Source organism: Bombyx mandarina, chromosome 05 (assembly GCF_030267445.1).
Source record: "Bombyx mandarina strain Sakado chromosome 05, ASM3026744v2".
In the NCBI taxonomy this organism is placed as follows: domain Eukaryota; kingdom Metazoa; phylum Arthropoda; class Insecta; order Lepidoptera; family Bombycidae; genus Bombyx; species Bombyx mandarina.
The window spans coordinates 9,396,226-9,423,154 of record NC_143212.1 but is presented as its reverse complement, the minus strand read 5'-3'; the positions used below and the strand labels follow the sequence as shown (position 1 = coordinate 9,423,154).

Sequence of the window (26,929 nt, the reverse complement as noted above, 5' to 3'; positions counted from 1 at the left end):
GCGTCGACAGCGCGTTTAAAAAACGTGGTGTGCACAGGCCCTAAGGTTTTTATATTGACGTGCCTTTCAAGACGCTTATAGTATCTATTGAGTGAGTGTTAGTGACAAGAAACTAAAGGATTACTTATTTCTCTTTGTTTATTTAAAACAAGTTTCGTACTTTATTTTTTGACTCGAAGTCCATCCAACGAGTTTCAACAACGACATTTGCGGATTCAAGGTTTCGCTCCAGATATGTATGTGACGCAAATATAGACGTTTAATTTTGTATTTTGGATAGTTTATTACATTAACAAACTCCGCGTTGCGTTAAATAAAATTATTATCATTTTTCAACATTCCAATAATTAGATATCATTGCAAAATACTTTTAATAATAAACTGTAAAAATATGTATGTTGAAAACTAAATTATCTAACAGAATTTATCATATCATAAAAACCTGATTGTATCGCATGAAATTAATAATGTACAATTCTTGTACGCTAACACTTATCAGAATATTGCTATTTTAACACAATGTATACTTATCCGTACAATAAATTTGAAGAAAACAAACAGAAATATTCAATTAAAACACGCCGATGATTCTCAGTCAAACTATGACTACAGTAAATATTGAAATAGAAAAAACTATTTTGATGAAATTATCTAGTATCTAAATAATATAGGCATATTAATAATACAGGAGGCCAATCATAACAAATTGACAGACGAAAATGACTTCTTTCTGTTTTCATTTTTGGAGCGAACTCAATCAGAAAGTATCGCCTTAAAAGCCAATAATAATACACACATCTAACTTTGAAAGTTACGATAAGCCACACTGTACATGGTTATACAATTCAATAATTATTTTAATCTATCATTTAATTTACAATATCTCTTAAACACAACATACCTTTTTGTGCCTTTCAAACAAACACGCAAACATATTTATATCGTCTTGGATTTTAACTGAAAATCTTTTTTAAATTAGAATTTTACGTAAAAGGCTATGCAATTTTGAAATTCTACAAACACTTTTACTAGTTTTTTTCTTGATTTTTTAAAATACATATAAGACTAAGTTAGCTTTAAAAAACAATTTTCGTTAACTTTGATTTTCCTATAATTTTGATAGTACAAATAAAACAATAAAAATGCACCAAATGGAATAATTTAATACTGGTTACATATTCTTATTTACAGTCTGGTTTGTACAAATTTTACAAAGTTTTACCAAGATTTTCACGACAGTAAAATGTATGGCATTAAACTTGTTCTTCTGGGTTTTCGTACAACGATCCATATTATGTACAGACGATGGCCATTACAGTTTGAATTAACTCCGATAGTGTTTGTCATCATAATATATTGGGCTTATGAACAGATAAATATAAACCATGTTTTATAGTTAAATTTTCTAAGAATCGCCATTCACGATAACACATTACAACTATTTAGTGAAGGCCGCAAACACTGCCCACATAATTTCACAAGCATCGGGCCTCATGGCTTCCGCTTCGAAATCTAGATCAAGCAGGGCTCGCACGCGTCGCGTCGCCAACTCGTAGTCTTCATCAGATAAGGGCGCGAAAGCATTCTCTAGCACATCAGCTGAGTGTGCCAACATCAATAACGCTAAAGATCTTTTATCTGCATGTGCTACGTCAGTAATTGAACGACGTAGTGCTGCTTCTTGAACCTAAAATATATATATTTGTTAATTGCGTAGATGTGGGAAACAGTTGTAATGTGAATTTGTACTGTAGCCCATAGATATGACAATTTGAATGTTGCCACACACCGTGACGAGATGTCGAAGCCTCAATTATTGTAGTATAACACGGCTATATCATTTTTATTTGTTTTTATTGCCCCTGTAGGCAGACGAGCATACGACCCACCTGATGGTGAGTGGTTACCGTCGCCCATGGACTTCACCAATGCCAGGGGCAGAGCCAAGCCGCTGCCTAACCTATACGATGCTTCAAAACTGTAATGCATCAATGGATTGCGGCAGAAATAGGCAGGATCATATTAGTATCTACCCGAACGGGTTTTCAAGGAACGTTACCTTCAATACAAATATGTAATTAAATGCATCATTTTTTAATATTTATGTACGAATACTACATTTATGGGCTAATTCTCAGTGTTGCAAGTTAAAAACCATGATTTAAGCATTATGTGTTAATATTAACAAAACTCTCGTAATCCTTGATAATTATAATATGTACTAAGTTACAGTGTACTTAGTTAACATATTCAGGTTTTTTATTTAAGCATGAAAATAAATTCTTTACATATTCATATTATATTAATAGCATGTTTGTTTGCATTCATAAATCATAGCTTAATGGTAATGACAATATTATTGCAAATTATTTATAAACAATCAGCTTTACTGTTGTTAATTGGCAGGTGTGTATTGAAGTAGCTGGTTTTAATAATAAAGGGTTTTAAATAACTAAATATCAAAACATTATTATTTGACTTACCTTTTTAACTAAACGGCACTTAACGACATTATCTGTGAGAGGGTGTGTCGTCATGTCAAATAAAAGAAAATTTTGTTTTTCTGTTGTTAAAACCCCTTTCTCAACTAGATTTTTAGCCAATCTTTCGCGTACGTTCTTTAACTGGTATTTCAGTTTCATTGGATTCCATGTTTCACCTAAAAATATTGTCCATCTACATCTTTAAAACTCATTTCCATATATTTTCATATAAATAGGCCACGGCCAAACAGTGAAGTATAATTTCTTTTATGAGGTGGCTATTGATAATAAAGCAAATAAATGTAATATATAAGAATTTAAACACTTTTCCCTACCTATTCGCTGGTAGCCTAAGGTGCCATTCCAGCTTCTGGCAGAAGAGATGTTAAGGTGCCAGAAATTATGCTTGAATTTTGATCAGTAGGCAAACCCTAGTAAATATCCTTGCCTTGGAAAGTAATTGAGCCAAGCCAATTTGTTGTAAAATAAAATTAAATCTGTTATTCTATTTAAAAATATTTATTGTTTTATTTGGAATAATTTTTAGGAGTTTTAATCTATTCAACATTTAATTTAACCACTTATTGAAATTATACTAAAATCTACTGCCAAGTTTCTAAACCTGCCTAGAGCTAAAATCTCTTAGAAATATTGACCAACATAAACCATAGTTTTCTCTCAAGATTATAACATACTTATTTCCAATTCTCAAAAACTGTGAAATTGGATCTATTGCCCTCTAAAACAAAAAGTTACAATTCCTGATAAAATTGCATAACTTAATTTTCACAACACATAAACTCTAAGCTCTTGGTAAATGTCATATTTGTTGCACAACTGTAACATTTGAAATCATAAATATTTACATACCACTCAGATATTCAATCCAGCTTTGTACTGTTTCTGGAGGGTCAGTATCTTTCATATGTTTCAGAGCTTCATCTAGCAGAACATCACCGGTTAAAGTATCTAAAATGTTTTTATTTTATTTTGTTACAATGTAATTTAAGAGCTTGTTGATAGTGAAATAATTCATTTTGTTTGCTTATTAGAATTTCAAATTGCTTTAGAGTATGTTGCACAACAAGTTTCAACAGCCATTATAAATAATTCGCTTCTAAATATAAAAAAAATAAAGTATTGACTATTTCTACTAAAATATATTTTTATCAATAAAATAATGTTTGCTAATGTATTTTTTAAATGTTATCAAAATTAATTACAATTCAAGCTGATACTTTAGTTCTTTTATAGTTAATTATTGATAGCTTTTTTTGTTAAATAATTAATAAGATTGTTTATTTTCGTCTGTCACAAAAAATCCCCTGTTAGTTCATCATTATCTGCTCACCATATACTAAGAATACTAGATGGTTTTGAGGTTGTGTAAGTGTGAAAAGATTACAATTTTTTTTTAAACATTGAAGACTACTCAACATCCTTATGGCTCATTTGATGTTATGTGGTTGCTATTTAGAATATTGTAAAACTTATAGCTTATAAATTTTAATTTCTAGAAAATATATTATATAAACAAAACTTAGGATGTAGTGATTAATTTTTCAGACAATTTTCAAATTTCAATATTTGTAATTTGGATGAAAGAAAATTAAATTGTCAACTTTTTTACTATATTTATATTAGGTTAAAGAAATGCATTTTCTGGAACAAAAAGGGTATTTTCTATGTGAGAAAATATAGCTTTAATCAATTTAGCATTAATAGCACCTTTAGCTTCAGTGTTGATCAGTTGTTAATGGGTACTTTAGAATATTCAAAATTTTATCGACACTTTTAAAACAGATATATGGGTTTGTTAATTAAACTTGAGCAGTAGTCACCTACCTGACTTTACAATCACTTTTCTAGACAACAAGCCTTTCCTACGCATTCCAGCTCGCTCCAGTTCAAGTCGTCCTCTTAAACCCAGTTCAATTAGAATGCATCCTCTTAGACCACTGGATATGCAGTCATTCCAAAATGATGTATAACCCTGAAACGGTAGAAGATGAGCATGTCACGATCTTTAGACTGCTGGAATACCATTGTATTTATCAGATCAGTTAGTCATGTAAATATTCACCTCTTTATCCTTTAGCCCTAACAGTAACACTTCTTCCATTAATGTCAATTTAGTTTCCTTGGAATCTCCGTCATCATAATTTTTATCATTTTTCTTATCATCGTTGTCGTGATTTTCTTTCTGTCCGTCTGTGTTACTCTCCTTTATAACATTTCTTCGTTGCACTAAACCCTCAGTACGGTTCATATTCTCATTAAGTTATATTTTAAAATGCTAAAACTAATTAATTTCACAAGAAAGAACTATATTTATATCGAAAAATTGTAAATGAATGGTCAAGTTGACGTTTACGTTGCGACGTGATGTTGTTGTCGAAAACATGGCCGACTATACGTTCCTTTTCACCAAAACCATTCAGTGTGTAATTTTAAGCATCTTTGCAAATATTAATCTAATCATTTCGATTGATTGATTTACTAGCAATGTGTCGAATTAAATGAATTCGAACACCTTTTTGAAGTTTTCATGTATTTGTACTACCCTTGCAAGCTACAATACTGTGAAAGAACTCGGAAAGACAAAGAAGAGAAAGAAATTGAGTACAATCTCGAGTATCCACAGAAGTCGAGTACCGAGCTGAGTACTTAGGCTGTGACTTATTTTAGTTTATTGTAATTTACTTTGAATTTACTTTCAAACTGTCAATACTTAAAGCCTCCTAAAGGGTTCACAGCGATAATAGCTATGCTGTTGTTCAAATCCCACAGAGAGGTATTATTTTTAACAAGTTTTTCTGTGCTTGGTGTGTACCTATGTATCTTTGAAAGTGACTTTAATTCAGTTTAAAGTTTTGGATTGAATTTAAATTCTTATACTTATCGATAGCCGATGGCAATAGAGTAATTTAATAAAATTGTCCTATTAACGTGATCAGGTACTTCAGGATTAACGACAGTACGGACAATTAAAAGACAGTTATGCCACTTACTACGGCGTGGCAGCGCCTGCTGTCTTTTTTGGATATTCTAGCAGGTTCCTTTTCCGGAATCTACAATTAATTTCCCGTTAAAACCCGAGTAGTAACAGAAACTATCACAGATAGAAGAACTTGATTTGACAGGGAGTGTGGAACTGTGATGGTGTTGCATTGGATGAAATAGTTAGATTACGAAATATATTGTAGAAGAATCTAATAACCTGTTTTCACATATATTGCACTAAAAAGATGATTCTTCGTTACTAAAAATAAATACCTAATAGTTTAAGAAACATTTTATCTCTCCCCAAGATCTCTATTTTTAAATCTATTTTGATGAAAGACCGATTATGTGGAAGAAATAATCTCACGCTATAGTTTATTGGAGAATATATTTGATGTAGTTTCATGTGAATAGATACATTAACTTAATCTCAGCTAATTCCTCAGAGATTCCGCAGAGACTTTCGTAAATTACAATAAGCGATGCAATATATGAATTCAGAGATCGCAACACAGTCCTCGATATGCGAATTTTTGAAATTCTGACACCATCTTCTGCATGTAAGCAAACGTACTTAAACTATATCTGGTATTTAGAAGTCACGATCCAGTAACACACAGTTTACCCCCGGTTAATCATGTCGATAAAGTACAAATTTTTGTCCAGGCGCAAAGTACAGAAAAAAGATAAGATCACTTTGTGGTTCGTCTGTGTACCTATTTTTTACCAATGATCAAAATTCGATCATAATCACTGACATCAAAAAAGTGTCATTTTTCTTTTTTTTTCTTTTTTTTTTTGATAAAGTCATTTTGAAAACAAAAAAAGAGACTATTTTCAAATGCATAAAATTGTGAACACTAAATGTCGTGCATCGCATCTCCACAAAAAAAACAAAGAAAAACGCGGAGAAGAAAGGTTAACTATGCTATATTTACACATTTATGTACCTATATATTACTAAGTAATGAAAGTACATATTTATACATAAATATAAGAAAGAGGAAGTTCAAGGTTGAGCCTTGAGTCATAAGATATTTTTCAGAGATCTTACATTTGCTATGTCACCCTATACCTTAACTAGAACATACGATTCTTTCCCAACAGAATTAAGCAGAGTAGTGTTATCGATCCGTGTTCATAACCCGCCTGACAGCCGTTAATTAGGGCATAAGTTTACTGAATAAAAACGGTTGAATGACAAAGGTATATAAAAATTTGCATTCCATCATTAAAAATGCTATCATAAGTAGAATTACAAATATATCATTTTATTTTTTATTTTTTATTATAATAAAAAAAAAACCGGTCTATACAAATTGCTATATGAAAATAATACGGGGTAAGGTTTTTTAAACATAAATGGTCTGACTAGGAAGTAAGCCATACTACTTGACATTAGCGGCTGTCGGAGTTCCTACTAACTAATTAACAGCAATTAATTAGTAACAATAAGTAATTAAAACTCGTAAAGGATAAGGTGTGCTGCATTCGTATTAAGTAATGCAATAATGTTCGAATCCCCCAGGCAGGTAGGTACCCGTTTTACTTATGAAATACGCCTTATTAAAAATATGCCTTAAAACAACTGTCCATTATTGACTTCCACGGTGATAGAATAACATCGTATAATGAAACCCGCAAAATTATAATTTTTATTGCCCTTGTACGCACACAAGCATACGGCCACTTGGTGGTGAGTGGTTACCGTCGCCCATAGACGTCAGCAATGTCATCGTTCTCGTCAAACCCGTCGCTTGCGACGAAGGGCTCGACGAGTCAATTAACCCTCAGACACAACCCACTGAGTTTCTTGCCGGATCTTCTCAGTGGGTCGCGTTTCCGATCCGGTGGTAGATTCTGCAAAGCACGGCTCTTGCTAGGGTTCGTGTTAACGACGTCGTCAGGTTTGAGCCCCGTGAGCTCACCTACTAGTTAAGGTTACGCTGAAATAGCCTCTCAAGGCTCACAGCTTAGATAGGAAAAAAAAAAACGGGCAGAGCCAAGCCGTTCTATGTACTGCTTGTACTCTTCACAAATCTCGCTTAAAGAAGGATATGTCGTAAATTCAGTCATTTCTAACTATGTTTTGTTGAACCTATGCCTCGAAGACTCCATCAATATTCAAACACAATGGAACACGACACGACATACGAGTGGAACTAGGATCCACAAGGGGAACGCAAACACAACCGTATTTAGTATTAAATTCCAGATTCCAGATCTAATTTACTGCCACTAGTTTTCGAACGAATTTCTACATGAAGAAAGTCGCGTGCAAGATTAGTTCAGAAAAATAGTAGAAACAATACTCATCTCCTTTGCTAAGTATGAATAGGTCTTTGTCGTTTTAATAAATAGATTTTTTAGCCTGTAATGTAAAGCGTACAACATTTTAGTGTCAACTGGCAGCACGCTCGCATAGCCACCAACTCAACCCCCCTGGTGATCCCACGCGTTATGCGATAATGTGTTTGTCTTACTTTTGCTATTTCAAAAACTTACAAAATTATTTCAGGTGTTTTAATCATTGCAAATGGACATAATAATTAAGTTCATCGTAATTTATTGTCCATTGAATTAAAAATGTAATAAATATGTCATTTCTGTAATGTAATTTAATATTATATGTACCTATCTGCATATGTAAAGTATGATTAAATTTAAATTTTATCAAATCGTGTTAAGATAATTATTTAAAGTAAGTATTAAGAACTTACAAGGGGAGAAGGCACTCGTATAAACTTATCTCGTGATAATCAAAAGATTAAATGGATTAGATCGTATATATTATGTAAAAATAAAAGCGAGCAAAAAAACGCAGCAAAAACCGATTAGCTAAAGCCCAAGCTGTTATCATACAGAGAAGAAAAAAGGTGTACGGTACGTATTCGTCAGTTCGAGCATTCAGTCAACCACGGCCGCTTGTGAGCACGTGTGCTTTGTGATAGTTGAGTGACACTAAGCACTGAACAGACATGGACGCGGTACAGGAACACAAAAACAATACGGTATGTAATTCTTTATTAAAATATACATAATATTATGTCCACACAAAGACGACGGAAGATAATCTCCCAATGACTGTCTTCAGTTTTTTTGTTTCAAAATTGTGTTATACTTCGAACCAGGCTGAAGGCGCCAAAAACGAAATGTTTGTAAAGTCTTCGCAAATAGTAAAATGAACTTTACACTTGAGTTGTGCGTGGTAGCGGGCAGGGGCAAGACGCCAGTTGGCCGCATCACTCGCGTCGTCGCGGTCGCAGTAATCCATAATAACATTCTGTCTAGCTTCGACCTACGCGGGGTCAAGCCACGCGAACTGCTGATAGTGACGTTTCTCACAAACTTGTGATTTTAGTTTAACGTGAATGTCAAATTCGTGGAATCCAAAGTGCGCTTATGAAATTACTCGAGTGCCTGAGTATTTTATTAAATTACGATGCTTGAAAAAAGAAATAAAAATAGTGTAAGTACATAGGTTTGTTACAAAGTAATGATTAAAGTAGGTATTTCGATTTTTTCAGATACTAGTTTCCCTGTCATTGCACGATTTTATATATGCTCTATGTAATTAATTCTTAGTCGTTTTTGTAATACAATATTTTCAATTTAATTTATATTTAATCTAGCAATTGATTTTACGGAAAATACAACCCAAATAGTGTGATAACGTATAACGATATTTATTGATAACTGTCATAATTGAAAACATCTGAGTGCGATTATTATTTTCCTCACAAACTCACAATATCGTCGTGATAGAGTTTGTATGCGAGAGGCGAGTTGGTTCGTTGTGCGATGAACTACGTTATCAGGCCGAAAACCCGTTATATGTCCGACTGCCAAAATTAACATAGCTCAAGGAAATATACATAATATCGATTTGTATCATAAATTTGAATTTGTAATTTACTCAGTTTTAAATAATATAAACAGGGCTCATATATATATGCATTGGAAAGTTTTTAATAAATCCATTTTATTATACAAATTATACCTACTGAAATATTTTTATGGATGCTCGAAAACTGGAGATAGACGATAGTGCTGATATGTAGTTACTAGCAATTTATCGCGATAAAATATTCTGTTTCATTGAATCACGCAGTGTAACCCAACTCAATACCAAATGTAGGCTGGGAACCTATGCGATGTAACGACACGTGGAACGTATTAGACTTACTTCCTTCATTAACGTAGATTGCGTAAATTTTTAACTTAGCATAATATTAAAATTGGTTTTCCGTTTGTGATAATGTAGTACATCGCTCTCTTGGACAGGTATCGAAGTGTTACATAGTGGTTTAATTATGCAGTTCCTCACGCTTTACATTCATTATAATATTGCGATCTAATATTTCATCAGGTACCTGCCAGTATATAGGAATCAAATACGACCTTTTCCATGAATGACCTTTTTTCTTTTCTTTGAAACAGTGATATTTTTCGTTGCTGTGCTAGTATTAGTAAATGATAACAGTACTGTCCCCGTATCGCTATCTTTTAACACACCCATATTATGTAGAAATACTTTGTTGCTTACTGAAATCCCTGATATCGATTAAATTGTGAAGTTTTGAATAACATCCATTATTAGAGTGTCTAAGTTGTCTATAACATGATCTTTGTGATCAAAATTTCGCTCGCTTGTACGGGCGAAATTTGCTTTCTAGTTTACACTGTCAAGGTTATTTCTAATTGCCCTTGAATGCCCTATATAGTAATGATTACAAGAGATAAAGAATTTAGCTTTATGCGATTTCTATGCGCACGGTCTCATCAGTTATACTAGTTACAAAATCGTAATATTAATATTAATTAATTTTACGTGCTTATAATCAATTCAAACAGTCTTTTACTTCAGGTGAATGCTCCGTGTTAATTCCTGATTGAAGAAATCTAAGCAATACAGTTTGTTCACCTTCAAATGTAATTATTAGGTATTGTTCTGAACAAGAACCTGAATGTGCAGTATTTACAATTAAGTACTTATTATAAGCACATTAATCCGATAAGATGATGATAGCGAGACCAACGAAATGACTTTGAAATGTCGTTCATTTAAAGATTATAAAGTAAATTTCGAAAGATCGAGATCAATAACTTTAAGGTTTTTTTTTTTTCCAGAGAATTACAAATCTGACGTAGGTGATATAATGTAATACACTGGTGATTAAGATACTGCTTTTTTTCCGCTACCTATTTGCTGGTAGTCTAAGGGGCTAACTGACTGGTATCTATGTGAGCTCACAGGCTCAACCTGAGAGAGTTTTATAGCACTGGCCCCAGTGAGAACAATGCTTTGCAGAATCTACCTACGGATCAGAATCGCAACCCACTGAGAAAATCCAGCGAGAAACTTAGTGGGTTGTGTCTATAGACTAGTTCGCACATCTAACTCTTCGTCGTAATCGACGAGTACGACAAGGAATGTGACAGAGCGTAACCACCATCTTGTCTATTTCTGCAGAAAAGCAATAATGTGTTCCGATTTGAGGAGTGAGACCGAGACAGCGTGTTTGACAAGACAATGGAGATCTGAACACTGATTTTATTTTTAATTGCTGTAGGTACAAACTATTCAAAGCCCGGCTCAATGCGATTTTATTCACGGCTACGAAAAGTAAACTACAGATAATTAATGTTTAATAGCATCTATTGATAGTGGTAATGACGTGCGTATTTTGCTACATAATAATCCCGTAAAATTTAATAGAAACCTACGTCACAAAGGAGTTTTTAATTTTCTTGTAGTTTCATTGTTAAGGTTTCTTTGCCAACACAGTTTACATAGGTTTTGATTTGCAATTTAGTTTAAAACAACCATGGGGCATTTTTGCAATATTACAAATTTATACTCACTAACGCTCAATATTTATTATAAATCAAGCGGCATCAAAACAGTCACGATCCTCAGAAATGAAAGAATAATTCAGTTGGAAAGGGCTTCTTTACTTACTTATGTTATTGAAATTATTTATACTATTATACTCATGTTATTGAAATGTTTCTAGTAGAATACAAAACGTTTTGTTCGCATAAATTTATTTATTTTATTTATTTAATATATTCGTACACACAGCTTACCGCTTCAGTAGTTGTTTCGATTTTATCACCCTATTCTCTTTTAAATTATCAGTTAAGAAATGACCAGCACGTCTCTTATAGGCTGCAAGTCCTAAGTCATCTTTTAAAATACGCGACATGGTTCTAGGTGCTATCTTCATCTCCCGAGATAAAATATTTTGCTTTCGGACAGGATTTCTTCGAATTCTTTCCCTTGCTGCTTTGACCACCTTTTTCGTACGAACACTACGTGGGCGGCCAGATCTTTTTCTGTCACAAACAGAGGAGGTCTTATTGCACCTATTAATAGCCCGGTACACAAACATTTTACTAATACCAAGCGTATGGAGAGTTTTAAAAATTGCATTTGGCTCTATACCTACTTTGTGTAATGCAATCACAGCGATTCGGTTCTCTTTATCACCCCACTACATTTTAATATCGCAAAATATTGTACAATGTATTGGCGCCAAAATGAGAAAACGCAATGAGCAATCATATAAAAATGACAGATTCCAAATTCAAATGTAATATTTTGTTTATTTTTAATTGTAACAGTATTTATAGCCACACTAAGTATATATATATATATATATATATATATATATACATATACTTTTATTTAATATGGTAAGGATAAAGTGTTCTTTAAGAGATTTCTTGAACGCTGCTATGGTTTTGCACGCTCGTATGTTTGGAGGGAGGGAATTCCAAAGTATAACTGCTTGTACAGAAAATGATTTTGCGTAAGCATGTGTTTTATGAACAGGGCATTTGAGGAGAGTTTTAATGTGTGTTCTACAAGTGGCAAGGGAGGAATGGAAAGCAATCGACGTCGCCCCAAACACGACATCTCGGATCCTCCCGATCCACTAACGGTGCTTTTAGCTACTTCAAGCACTGGTCACCGTTCTCGTCGAACCCGTCGCTTGCGACGAAGGGCTCGACGAGTAAATTAACCCTCAGACACAGCCCACTGAGTTTCTCGCCGGATCTTCTCAGTGGGTCGCGTTTCCGATCCGGTGGTAGATTCTGCGAAGCGCGGCTCTTGCTAGGGTTCGTGTTAGCAAGTTCGTCAAGTTTGAGCCCCGTGAGCTCACCTACTAGTTAAGGTTCCGCTGATATAGCCTCTCAAGGTTATCAGCTTAGGTAGGAAAAAAAAAAAGTGAACTGAGTTCTAAGTCTCAGTTTTACAAAATATCGTCTAATTAATAAATATCTAATTATAGCATCTGTACGAGAAGAGTTAAATATATACTAAAATGCTAAGAATATTAGGAACGCACGAAGTAGTAGTTCAAATATACCGGTTCGTATGCCTTGATCTTCTTTCTGATTGTTGGATAGAAAATTATCATAACTTCACTAAATTAATCAGCTCGGAATAAAATTAACTTGCACGTCATAAGAGTAGGCAATATCTTTCAGAGAATAGTTACAAAACTCACTCTTGAAGCGTAGTCACTGATTTTCTGCGCTAGCCTACTAATTGCAGTCACCTTGAAGAAACTTGTTATAACTTCAACGTCCGTGAGTACCTGTTTTGTCTAACAATGAACGTCTGATTGCTTTTCTGGATTATTACTATTTTTAATAGCCTGGATTCTTGTTTTTTAGACATGTTTTCATTTCATTATTGTGTAGTTTATTATTTGAAAATGAATTTCAGTAGATTCAAATGAAATTGATTATGGGATGAAATCGAATGAAGTGTAAAGGGATATAACGAGATGAGATTAAATTAAATAGAATCTCAGTAAAACGGTGTGAATTTACTGAGAGTGCAATAGACTTTTAGAAAGTACCCGGAAAGATACGTCTTTTCATTTTCCCACACTAGTGCACTGTCGTAGATGCTAAACGGGTAGAATAAAGCCCCTATCCGTCACGATAGGATTTTTAACGCATACGGTCTCGCAAATCAACGAGATCAGGTTTGTGATTTTTGCGTAACCATCAAATTGACATTTTTTTAGTGCAGGAGACCCTACTAAAGCCCGCACGCCGCGGCCCTAAAATCGCGAACTACAACTTAGTTAGGAATGACAGGCTCACTGCTCGTGGTGGTGATACCGTTATTTACTATAGAAGAGCCCTGCACTGCGTCCCGCTCGATCCCCTCGCACTCGCTAACATCGAAGCATCAGTATGCCGAATCTCACTGACGGGACACGCGCCGATCGTTATCGCGTCCGTTTATCTTCCACCTGATAAGATCGTTTTAAGCAGTGCACTACCCGCTAAATATCGCGCATCGCCCGGATATACTCGATATAGCATTACTAAAAAACGTAACTCTGCGCATACGATCGAAGTAATTTCAGAGTTAGATTCAGACCACCGTCCCGTCGTTATGAAGTTCGGTCGCGCTCCCGATTCCATTCCCGTCACAAGAACTGTGGTGGATTGGCACACGCTGGGCATCAGCCTGGCTGAATCTGATCCACCATCGCTCCCGTTCAGCCCGGACTCTACCCCATCCCCTCAGGATACCGCTGAAGCCATAGACATCGTAACATTACACATCACCTCGACATTAGATAGGTCATCGAATCAAGTTGTAGCGGAGGACTTCCTTCACCGCTTCAAATTGCCCGACGATGTCAGGGAACTCCTTAGAGCCAAGAACGCCTCGATCCGCGCCTATGATAGGTATCCTACCGAAGAAAACCGTATTCGAATGCGTGCCCTACAACGCGACGTAAAGTCTCGCATCGCCGAAGTCCGAGATGCCAGATGGTCTGATTTCTTAGGACTCGCGCCTTCCTATCGTCCTTACTATCGTTTAGCTCGTACTCTCAAATCGGATACGGTAGTAACTATGCTCCCCCCCCCCCTCGTAGGCCCCTCAGGCCGACTCACGGCGTTCGATGATGACGAAAAAGCAGAGCTGCTAACCGATACATTGCAAACCCAGTGCATGCCCAGCACTCAATCCGCGGACCCTGTTCATGTAGATTTAGTAGACAGTGAAGTCGAACGCAGAGCCTCCTTGCCACCCTCGGGTGCATTACCACCCGTCACTCCGATGGAAGTTAAAGACCTAATTAAAGACCTACGTCCTCGTAAAGCTACCCGTTCCGACGGTATATCTAACCGTGTTATTAAACTTCTACCCGTCCAACTCATCGTGATGTTGGCATCTATTTTCAATGCCGCTATGGCGAACTGTATCTTTCCCGCGGTGTGAAAAGAAGCGGACGTTATCGGCATACATAAGCCCGGCAAACCCAAAAATCATCCGACGAGTTACCGCCCGATTAGCCTCCTCATGTCTCTAGGCAAACTGTATGAGCGTCTGCTCTACAAACACCTCAGAGGAGCCATATTGGACCATAGGTAATTTTGTTAGGACCATAAGTAATTTAATTTTGTTTGTCATAAGGTTCTTCCATGCTTAAAATAGTTTCGTCTGAAAAAAGGTTTTCTGGTATTTTTGCTCGCGGAAGTCTAAGAAAACCAAGGACTCTCAAGCTTAAATTTTTAGTGCAGTGGTCCACCGCAAGAAATGTTTTTTTTTAAAGTTGATTAGCGCTATTATTTATTAACTCAAATATTTATTCCAAATTTCGAAATTGTAATAAAATGAAAAATCGAATCGAAAATCGTACCTGGAAATAATCTACGTCATATTATTATATAGTTATATATAAAAATTGTCAAGCAACATTTTCCCATCTGTAAAACAATACATAAGAGGAAATATAATACACATGTACAAAAAAAAAAAAGAAAAATTACGAAATATGAATATCAATCGTGGGAAACTCTAGATCGAATAAATGTTTTAAAAGTAAAACAAACGTGCTTATTTTTTGGGTATGGTTTGATTAACATTACTATTTTTATATTAGAAACTAGCTGACCCGACAGACTTCGTAGTGCCTTAATCGTTAAAAAAACGAAAATTGTTCTTTTTATTTAATTCCGAGCATTTTCATATTTTTCTACCTTTTAAATCTTCTCTGGACTTCCACAAATAATTCGAGACCAAAATTAGCTAAATCAGTCCAGCCGTTCTCGAGTTTTAGCGAGACTAACGACCAGCAATTCATTTTTATATATAGAGATAATAGTCTAGTCAACAAGTTCAAAAACGTGTTAAATAGACATAAAGCTCCTAAAAATATGTACGATAGCTCATTGGATGCGGAATGATGTCTACAAAAATGTTTTTTAAGGGCTTATTAGCGCATAAAAAATTGCGATTGTTATAAACAAAATAAGATTTAAAAAAAAAGGAATTTGGTTTTTCCTTAATTATTTCTAAAATAATGATATTTAAGGAATTTTGAAAAAAGATCCTGAAAGAGGAGGAAATTTCCAATAAAAAAGTCCCAACTCCCGGAATTCTATCTCTATTATTTATAAAAAAAAATTAACGCTGAAAATAGCACTCCGCGAGGTCGTTACGGCATAGGCGCGCCGTCTAAAAAGCCGGTGCCGGTATCACCTAAAATATTTTTTTTATAGTATTAAATAACAATTTAAAAATTTGAATAAATTATGGTGTAATCTAAACACTTGAACGAAAAAAACCTCGGTGAAAAAAAAATTTTATATCGATTTTTCAAAAATTTACACCATTGTTAATTAACTAACTTTTTTCCAATCTCTGTTTTTATAAATTACGGTATAAAAGTTTCAATAATTCATCTATAAATTTTTCCCTTCGTGGAGCTCTTATCATTTAAGTACTTAATAAAGTTCAGCAAAAAAAATTTTTTAATCTTTATTATTTTGATAATTATAATTTTTTTTAATTAACAAAAAATTAAATTTCTAAAAAATGTTATGAAAAATAGTTTTTTTTCGTAATATCTTAATATTGCTGTTTTTGCATCTACCATAGGTATTAATTAACATTTAAAAAAATTTTTTTACGCTGTTTGTTAAGAAATTGTTTATAAATAAATAGACTATTTTGGGATTTAAAAAAAAAAAGAAATTACCGTTTTATTGTACAGGTGAAATAAAGATTAAAAAAAAAAAAATTCTTAAATAAATGTTTTAATTGTTTAAAATCGTTTTTTTCATATTTCAATTGTTTAAATAATTAGTTAAGAAATTATTTTGTTCTTAAAAATCATCATTGACTCTTTTCAGCGGATTAACTAAGAAATACATTTTTTTATAAATAATTTCATTGTTTATTAACTTAACAATTTGTTATATAAAATTAATATTAATCGTTATATTTTTTTTCGAAAACTACAAAAAATTACAAAAACAACCATACATAACAAAATATAGAAAACTTTTTTTTGTATTTTTTACACATTTTTAGATATTAAATGATAATGAAATTACAGCCGTTACATAATTTGTCAAGTTATAAATTGTTATAACTTTTAAACTATAAGAGATACGGTAAAGGACACTCAGGTCATTTTTATAAAGGATTTATTTATCTTTAAAATTAATTCAAAATCGATCCTGTAACTATTGTTTATCAGTTGTTATAAGCATTTGATAAATAAATGAAAACTGATCGATAGCAGAATGTAAATGAGGTAAGTATAAATTAAAACTAGTATATTATTTAAACAAAATTATATATTTCTATGATGTATACGTAATTAGAAAGATATTTTATCATAGAACAAAAAAGTTTTTGGGTCCGTAGCTGTATCTATATTATTCAACAAATTATAAGCTATGAAATTTCAAAAAATATCAAAAAAATCTTAAATTTTTATAAACAAATGCTTATAACTGATAAACAATAGTTACAGGATCGATTTTGAATTTATTTTAAAGATAAATAAATCCTTTATAAAAATGACCTGAGTGTCATTTACCGTATCTCTTATAGTTTAAAAGTTATAACAATTTATAACTTGACAAATTATGTAACGGCTGTAATTTCATTATCATTTAATATCTAAAAATGTGTAAAAAATACAAAAAAAAATTTTCTATATTTTGTTATGTATGGTTGTTTTTGTAATTTTTTGTAGTTTTCGAAAAAAAATATAACGATTAATATTAATTTTTTATAACAAATTGTTAAGTTAATAAACAATGAAATTATTTATAAAAAAATTTATTTCTTAGTTAATCCGCTGAAAAGAGTCAATGATGATTTTTAAGAAAAAAGTAATTTCTTAACTAATTATTTAAACAATTGAAATATGAAAAAAACGATTTTAAACAATTAAAACATTTATTTAAGAATTTTTTTTTTTTTTTAAATCTTTATTTCACCTATACAATAAGACGGTAATTCTTTTTTTTTTTAAATCCCAAAATAGTCTATTTATTTATAAACAATTTCTTAACAAATAGCGTAATTTTTTTTTTTTTAATGTTAATTAATACCTATGGTAGATGCAAAAACAGCAATATTAAGATATTACGCAAAAAAACTATTTGTCATAAAAATTTTTAGAAATTTATTTTTTTGTTAATTAAAAAAACTTATAATTATCAAAATAATAAAGATTAAAAAAAATTTTTTGCATTACTTTATTAAGTACTTTAATGATAAGAGCTCCACGAAGGGAAAAATTTATAGATGAATTATTGAAACTTTTATACCGTAATTTATAAAAACAGAGATTGGAAAAAAGTTAGTTAATTAACAATGGTGTAAATTTTTGAAAAATCGATGTAAAATATTTTTTTCACCTAGGTTTTTTTCGTTCAAGTGTTTAGATTACACCATAATTTATTCAAATTTTTAAATTGTTATTTAATACTATAAAAAATATATTTTAGGTGATATACCGGCTTTTTAGACGGCGCGCCTATGCCGTAACGACCTCGCGGAGTGCTATTTTCAGCGTTAATTTTTTTTTATAAATAATAGAGATAGAATTCCGGAAGTTGGGACTTTTTTATTGGAAATTTCCTCCTCTTTCAGGATCTTTTTTCAAAATTCCTTAAATATCATTATTTTAGAAATAATTAAGGAAAAACCAAATTCCTTTTTTTTTAAATCTTATTTTGTTTATAACAATCGCAATTTTTTATGTGCTAATAAGCCCTTAAAAAACATTTTTGTAGACATCATTCCGCATCCAATGAGCTATCGTACATATTTTTAGGAGCTTTATGTCTATTTAACACGTTTTTGAACTTGTTGACTAGACTATAACAAGAGTTCAAGGTTTTCTATTTAAACAAGCACAGGAGTGGCTTTTCTCATTATTAGACACTTAAGAAGTATTATGTACATCATATGTATTGGTAATTTATTAGAATTTGATGTTTTTATTTATTTATTGCTTAGATGGGTGGACGAGCTCACAGCCCACCTGGTGTTAAGTGGTTACTGGAGCCCATAGACATACACAACGTAAATGCGCCACCCACCTTGAGATATAAGTTCTAAGGTCTCAGTATAGTTACAACGGCTGCCCCGCCCTTTAAGCCGAAACGCATTACTGCTTCACGGCAGATATAGGCAGGGTGGTGGTACCCACCCGCGCGTACTCACAAGAGGTCCTACCACCAGTCTCGGTCAACACCCTCCACAGGGACCTCCACTTCACACAGTCGAAAGCCTTGCTGTAGTCCACAAAACACAATACGACCGGCGTATTGTACTCGAAAGCCTTTTCTATCAATCGCCTTACATTGAGAATTTATTCAAGAAATTTTTTATAATTTTGAATTCTAAGGTACATGAAATAATAAAAAACTGCGACTTGTTCACAAATCGTGTATGACATTTGATTGTCGCTTATATATCCATGTGATCTTTTTAGAATGACGGTACCTTTTAATTATTGTCACTCGTACAGAGTGTTCACTCTTATTCAGTACCACTTTGACTGTAGAATTAAACAGTATTGAAAAATGAAACTAAAAGATCACAGCGTTACCATTAAAAGTACCTTTAAAGAAATAAATTAATATTTATTCAAAATGTATTTGCCACTGAAACGTTTTTACTTAAGTACGTACCTACACTGGTAACTTGTCCTTGTTGTCATTATCGATTCATTGTTGCAAATATGAACGGCACTAATTTATTAAGTGCAAAAACAATTTTCTGTGCAGTTATAAAAATGCCAAAGTTAATTATTTATTTATTTAGTTTTAAAATTTACTCAATATTTAGTGATTACTGAGCACTAAAACTCAAACCTAAAACGTCTGAATATAAATTTTTAAATCACGTTCAGTAGTGATTATTGATTGTTTCAGGAAAACTCAACGGTTACAGTTCAGAACGGTGCTACAGATACCCTTAAAACAAACAACATGCAAGTGGCGAATGGAGTCAGTCAACAAATATACTTAAACGGTGAGTAGTTTTTATCGATTTAAGAACTGCTTATTAAATCTCACGGAGAAATACCAAAGAGATACGATTTATTTGTTTCTTGACTGGACCCAACTTATAAAATTTTGTGCGACTCAAAACAAGGCATGTCGTACCTACACACACAGACTGCCAATGATATAGAAGAGTAATAAATTAATAAACTGAACGTAAAATTATTAATTTATATTTAAAAATATTTTTTATTACATTACTATTTTGTGATTCTGGTCTAATTTCGATCATTGGCAACAATAGATTAAGTTAAGCTTTTAAAGTCTTTCCTTCCTGTTTATTATATGTAATACCTATATGTACTCTAATTAATTAATTAAATGGTACGTATATTAAATCTAAGATTTAGATAATATACGATTGTGTTACGAAGTGTTACGAATATCTGTAATCCACATTCAATATTATTAATTCGAAAGTGAGTTTATTTTTTTGTTACGTCCTATTCATCCGCTCACTATGAAATTTTGTATAGTCTTTATCGGTGGGACATAGGGCATTTTCCATCTAGCAAGAAAGTACTGCACGCGAGTGAAGCCAAGGGTAGAAACTCTATGTATAGTTCAAATTACTCTAATAAATATAAGACTTAGAAATATTCCCTTTATTGCGTTTCACTGATTGGTGTGCAGAGTTTTATTCGTAGTCCCACAATAGATATGCCTAACGAATTCAGAATGCATTAAATTAATAAAAACGATCGGTAGGTAATTAAAGTTATAACAAAGGTGAAACTAGAATGAATGTTGTCGATTCTATCATACAATACATATAAGTCTGAGCATATAAATGAATACCGAGTAGTAATTGTTTCCAAAATTTCCACTTCTATCACAACATTAAATTATGACATCAGCTGAATTTGATAACACCATTTCAGTAGGTATTCGCAGGTGTTCGTAAATCATAGCATTAGCGTTAAGATTCTGAAGATGGATGATCGACCGATGGATTAGTATATCGGGCATGCTATTCTTATTTTAAGTATATTTAATAGATAACTGTAATTGGTGCGTTGCACTCGCTAAGTGCATTGTTTATCAAGAAAATGAGGACGATAATCTGGCCTCATCCACGTCATTTACAAAGATAATTTTGAATGACAACAGAACTGCGAGTAGAGTTGATTTATGATTAAAAAAAAGTATTATGTAATATGAACAGAAAAATTACAGTATTAGTAAACTAGTTGTTTTCTGTACACCTTGCATAAAAACGATTATTTTTGAGGTACATTATGAGTGCTAACATACAGATGTGTTGTGATGTGATTACACGCATGACTCACGTTGATAAAGAAATGTCTTTTTTTTTCATGAATACGGGTATTTTTTTAGTGATTCCTAAAATACGTGGAAGAACATAATCACATCTATTTCTACGTCTTAATCTCTTGATTATTATTATCAAGTTTTTTATATTCACCGTTATTAGGTTTTTCTTGGATTTTTAAATTTGCAGTCATTCATAACCATATGAATAGTAAACTATTTAAGCGTAGGTTGCAACTTGGATATTCCTCTAGCATTGCTGGCCTTGAACAAGGGTACCCATTCACCATCAGGTGAGCTGTATGCCCTATCTATATTCGTATATATATATTAATTTGTTCCAAAAGCAGTTAAAAATTACAACTCTATAGAGCATTTGAAGTAAGCGCATATTATTATGTCATCATAATGTACAACACATTAACTAACGTCTTTGGTTTGTTTTGTGGGATGTGATTCAATTATACGTGAAAAACAATCCGTTCACATAATTAAATGAAATGAGTTGTAAAATTTAAAAGTAACAGATAACAGTAAAATTTATTTTATTACATAATGAGTGCTCTCACATGTTCGTTTATATAAGGTTGGTTTATATCTAATCGAAATACGACAATAAAGCGAATTGTTTCACACATTAATTTATAGTATAAAAATTGTGTTTGTTATTTTAAATCGGTCGGGTTATGTAGCGTATGTATTTAAACTCTCAGGACCGGATCAAGTCGTGCCCGCAGAAAGTTACACAACAGCAATTCCTGGATGTCACGTCAAACTTCGCATCGCCCCCCGCGGCCTAGCAGCGGAGCCTCCTATATCAGTGCCTGGATTACTAAGTCGTACTACCGCCAGATATCCTAACGCTACAGCACTGGCTACAAAAAAGGCTGATGGGAAATGGCACAAAATCACTTACAAGTAAGGCCCACGCCTAATATAAAGTTCATTTCATAAAAATGCTATGAGTATTTGTATCTATAAATATTATGTATGTTATATATACACATATGTTTAAGTAATATCACCTTCACACTACACCTACCAAGCTTCATCTCTGCACTCCCCTAAGGTAGACTGTTAGAGAATGCCTATGGCATTAAGTCCGCCTTTATACTTTCCAGTATAAGAAGTTATAAATAAATAAATAAAACCCACTACTAATATAAAGATCATTTCATAAGAATTCCTGGAATGAAAAAAATGCTAATGCTAAAATCTATAAAGTATGGATGTTAAACATATATTATGATACAGTAGATACCTATAGTTAATTCAATGAGGTACAAAACATTCAGAAACTCATTTTAAATGCGTGACAATGACTATTATTATTATTTTGAAATATATTTACGTAAATGTTTCGTCATTATCATCAACTTTTTATAAATATGCATGTTGTGTTACCTATGTAAAGGACTAAGTTGGTGCTGGATTTAAAGATAAGATAGCATAAGTACTGATGCGGTATAAGATTAGTATGAAAATGGAAGAATATATGAGAAAAACTTAAAATTCAATGAGCTCGTTTATTAAATAAGTAGATATTTATATATTACTGACAATAATATTTATTTGCTTACTGTCACGATATCCGCAAAATTTAGATATTTGGTACGTTTTACTTGATTTATGTATGCAATACTTTTGGTTTTTATTTACTTGGTTTTTTGTTTACAAGCAAAAATTTTAATACAGCTCCTCCCCTATAGATACTCCCTAATTTAGATTCCGGCAGAATTACATCAGTTATTGTTTAGATTAAAATCGTTTTATGTACTCTCATTTTAAATAAAATTTTATAAATGTTATGAGGCTCAATAAAACGTTAAGTACATATTGTTATTATTAACGTAATAGAAAAAGAAAACAGAGTAGTAATTGTTTATCTTTTCCAGGCAATACCAGGATCGTGTCAGAATAATAGCAAAAGCTTTCTTGAAACTGGGTCTAGACAGGTACCATTCAGTCGGTATCCTCGGTTTCAACTCTGAACAATGGTTCATCGCCGATCTTGCAGCTATCCACGCTGGGTAATTGTTCATATTGTTAACTGTCTACATATACAAACAGAAGGCTATTTTAATGGTCTCAGTGGAATCAAATGCGGAGTCTCAAGTGGAATTCGATGCCATTTCAACTTACCTCTCATAACAACTTATCCTCTGTTTTTTACTTTTTTTTATTGTCCCCAAAGCATTTGGAATTTCGTCTTTTTACCTAGGTCCTTCACTGGTGGTAGGGAGTCCGCACGGGTAGGGACCACCACCTTGCCTATTTCTACCGTGAACCAATAATGTGTTTCTCGTCGTGGCCTAACGGATAAGACGTCCGGTGCATTCGTGTTGAGCGATGCACCGGTGTTCGAATCCCGCAGGCGGGTACCAATTTTTCTAATGAAATACGTACTCAACAAATGTTCGCGATTGATTTCCACGGTGAAGGAATAACAACATCGTGTAATAAAAATGAAACCCGCAAAATTATAATTTGCGTAATTACTGGTGGTAGGACCTCTTGTGAGTCCGCACGGGTAGGTACCACCACCCTGCCCATTTCTGCCGTGAAGCAGTAATGCGTTTCGGTTTGAAGGGTGGGGCAGCCGTTGTAACTATAATTGAGACCTTAGAACTTATATCTCAAGGTGGGTGGCGCATTTACGTTGTAGATGTCTATGGGCTCCAGTAACCACTTAACACCAGGTGGGCTGTGAACTCGTCCACCCATCTAAGCAATAAAAAAAACCTAGGTATAGTTAATTCGTATGATGCATTATACTCTGTCCTTAGTGGGTATGCGGCGGGAATATATACAACCAACTCGGCCGACGCATGCTTCCACTGCCTCGAATCGTCGCGGGCTAACATCTGTGCCGTACAAGACAAGAAACAACTGGACAAGATCCTTTCTGTGAAGCACAAGCTTCCCTTGTTGAAAGCCATCGTGCAATGGGAAGGACCTGTTGATACCTCCATACCTGGAATATATAGTGTGAGTGCAAAATATATTATATTTAATGACGAAGTTCGAAGTTCGAACTCGGAAGTTTTTTTTTTTATGTGTTGTAAATACTTTTAATTTCATACTTTTTAGCAAAAGTCAATGCAGGTCGTGACCGGGTCTTATAAATAAAAAATAAAAATAAACAATAAAACACATTCGTATTTACAGTGTTGTATTTTATAATTATTCTATTTAATTATAAATAGAATTCATTAAATCAGCAGAGAATCTACCCAATATATCTGTATCTGTAATAATCAGGACCATAAGGTGGGAAAGGTAAAACCGATTTATACGGTAGCAAATATCACTGACCGGGGTATGAATCATACACACAACTATCCACACATTTGGTCATAATTATTGAAATCCATAATCCACTTCCTTGTGACCATTAATCACAAGAAAGTGTACTATTACAGTTATTTATTACTGTATATACCGCTAAACACCAATATTGTGACGATCAAAGGCCAAGACCCAGCGATAGTGAACATCAGGCACTCTGTTATAATAAAGATATAACCCAGATCATATCACGATACGCGTATGATTCTGTCATGATCGAGAAGTAAAAGAATTAACGTAGTCCGTTTGTTTTCATTTTAGTGGGACCAGCTACTAGAGATAGGAGCGAAGGAGCCAGACACACAACTGAACGAAATTCTGAAAAGTATTGCCGTTAACGAATGCTGCACGTTGGTTTATACTGTAAGTTTCACATAATATTTATATATACATAATATAATTCTCTTTCTTTAGGGGCTGCACAAGTGTTGGCAAAATAACAAATAAGCTATGAATTAATATATAATAAAATATGTCAAACAAAATGATTCAGCCATATTTGGCTGCGACCGCGGGGAATTGTTTCGTTATTAACCTTATTTTCTGTTTCCACATGATACCGATCACAGCGATGTTATCATGATCACACCTGTTTGCCCGAACCCAATAATCATAATGATAACATTTATTATTACTAATACTTCAAGATAATACATAATTAATATTGAATATACTTATTAACTTTTCGAAATTAAGAAGAGCGAACTAAAGTAATTTTAATTGTATTTTACTGTATATCGGAGTCGTTATTTGGGACTTTTGAACTTAATAATATATATTTACAACATATAAGTACCAAATTGATGTTACAAAATATTTCCAATTTAGTTGTTTTATTTTGATCGCACTATTTAATATAACATAAATTTTAGTATTGCATAACTCCGTCAAATATTCTGGAACGATATGAAAAAAAATAATGACATTTGCTTTTTTTTTCAATACAGTCGGGAACGGTGGGCCCGCCTAAGGCCGTGATGCTGTCTCACGATAACCTGACATGGGACGCGTTCAGCATCGGCGAGAGATGTCAGAATCTACAACCCACAAGAGACAGGCTCGTCTCGTTCTTACCGCTCAGCCACGTTGCAGCTCAGGTACCTACTAATCACATTCACAAATACAACAAACAAACAAAAAATAACTTCTAGAAATGAAATTACATTACTGTCAGCTTTTCCAATGAAAAAAAAACTAAGATCTTAAGAGTCGTGCAGGCGATTAAAATATCATAATATCATTAATCGATGGAACCAAGAATTTCATATTATTTAAAAGGTACTACCCGCCTTATTTGCAAAAAGAGGACAAATATGAATAGCTACTCCACTCCTTTACACATCACTATAGTTGTACGAATAAATCAAAATGCATTAACTACTACTAAGTTTAAAAATCGTTTAAATGAAAATACATTAAATGAGTATCCATATCGAGTGGTGAAAAACTATTTGGTTTGATATTTTTGCTGTTTGAAAGTTTAAATTTGGAAAAAAAGACAAAAAACTTCTTCAGCTATTTAAAGTAAATTAATGGAAGTTCAATTAAAAACATCGAACTGTTGATGCTAATACCAAATAAAACGCGCCTTCGCGCCATTTTAAACAGAAATGTCGCGCATAAAGCTACATGTCGCTTAAACCAAATAGTTTTTCACTTCTCGAGATGAACTCGCTAGTTTTTAATTTAATGTTTAAATAGGTAGCAAGTGGCACTGGAAGTTTTGACTATGCTCCTAGTATTATCAACGTTATGAGCAACGGTGATCGTTAGGTGGACCGCTCGTTTGCCGAGAGCACACTTTTTTCTAAATAAAGTTATTTTCTTAAAGGTAGTGGACATTTATACAACCTTGTCTAACGCTGTAACAGTGTACTTTGCACAACCAGACGCTCTGAAAGGCAGCCTCGTTGAAACCCTCAAAGAAGTTAGGCCAACAAGGTAAGTTACGAACATAGGATTACATATTATATATTAGGATTAGGATACTTAGGATTTATGTACCTACAAAAATCTAAATTTTGATCTATGTCTTGATGGTATTTAAATTATGAAATTTTACACACGTCTAATACAAATTAAAGTGACTTCTTTGAATAAAGGTAAACTCGTATTCAGTAGATGGTAATTTTATTCGGTAATTAAAGCAAATCTTGATAATTAATTTCATTTCCATTAATTTTTTTCTCAACATCAACCTATTTCAACGTGATAATAAACAAAACTAAATCTATCTAATCTAATTAGTTGTTGATTAATAAACTAAACAATAATAATGACAAACAACAAGGACACGCGTCGTTTGAAATAAAAAACAAAAATACATTTTAGTGTTGTTTTGCTTAAGGTTTTGATCTCAATCTTTTGTTTGTTTTTATAACAACATATCCCTGTATTTATTACCAATATTATCATTTTGTAAATCAGAATCTCACGGATATCTTTAAATTAATGCATAGCTTAAAAAA

At 33.1% G+C, this 26,929-nt stretch overlaps 2 protein-coding genes across 6 annotated transcripts in view; one reads left to right on the top strand and one right to left on the bottom strand.

Moving 5' to 3' along the window:
- Nucleotides 1–106: 106 nt before the first annotated feature.
- Nucleotides 107–4,899, bottom strand: sau (Golgi phosphoprotein 3 homolog sauron). The gene is made up of 5 exons (XM_028181421.2): nt 4,567–4,899; nt 4,329–4,476; nt 3,354–3,452; nt 2,484–2,659; nt 107–1,687 (listed from the first exon to the last, which is right to left on the bottom strand). The coding sequence occupies exons 1-5, from the start codon at nt 4,750–4,752 to the stop codon at nt 1,439–1,441; spliced, it is 858 nt and encodes a 285-aa protein (XP_028037222.1). The 5' UTR covers nt 4,753–4,899; the 3' UTR covers nt 107–1,438.
- A 3,441-nt stretch (nt 4,900–8,340) lies between these two features.
- Nucleotides 8,341–26,929, top strand: part of LOC114248151 (very long-chain-fatty-acid--CoA ligase bubblegum) — a 31,646-nt gene continuing 13,057 nt past the window's right edge. For 2 of the 5 annotated variants that reach the window (XM_028181316.2, XM_028181303.2), the window contains exons 1-8: nt 8,341–8,497; nt 19,710–19,809; nt 21,827–22,031; nt 23,009–23,143; nt 23,900–24,101; nt 24,723–24,824; nt 25,409–25,558; nt 26,293–26,402. In XM_028181316.2, coding sequence (XP_028037117.2) covers nt 8,465–8,497; nt 19,710–19,809; nt 21,827–22,031; nt 23,009–23,143; nt 23,900–24,101; nt 24,723–24,824; nt 25,409–25,558; nt 26,293–26,402 — 1,037 coding nt within the window. In that variant the 5' untranslated portion in view covers nt 8,341–8,464. Of the gene's footprint in view, nt 8,498–8,680; nt 8,956–13,066; nt 13,086–19,709; nt 19,810–21,826; nt 22,032–23,008; nt 23,144–23,899; nt 24,102–24,722; nt 24,825–25,408; nt 25,559–26,292; nt 26,403–26,929 lie in introns of those variants that run through there. The other 3 variants (XM_028181309.2, XM_089727435.1, XM_089727436.1) reach the window with 3 other exon arrangements.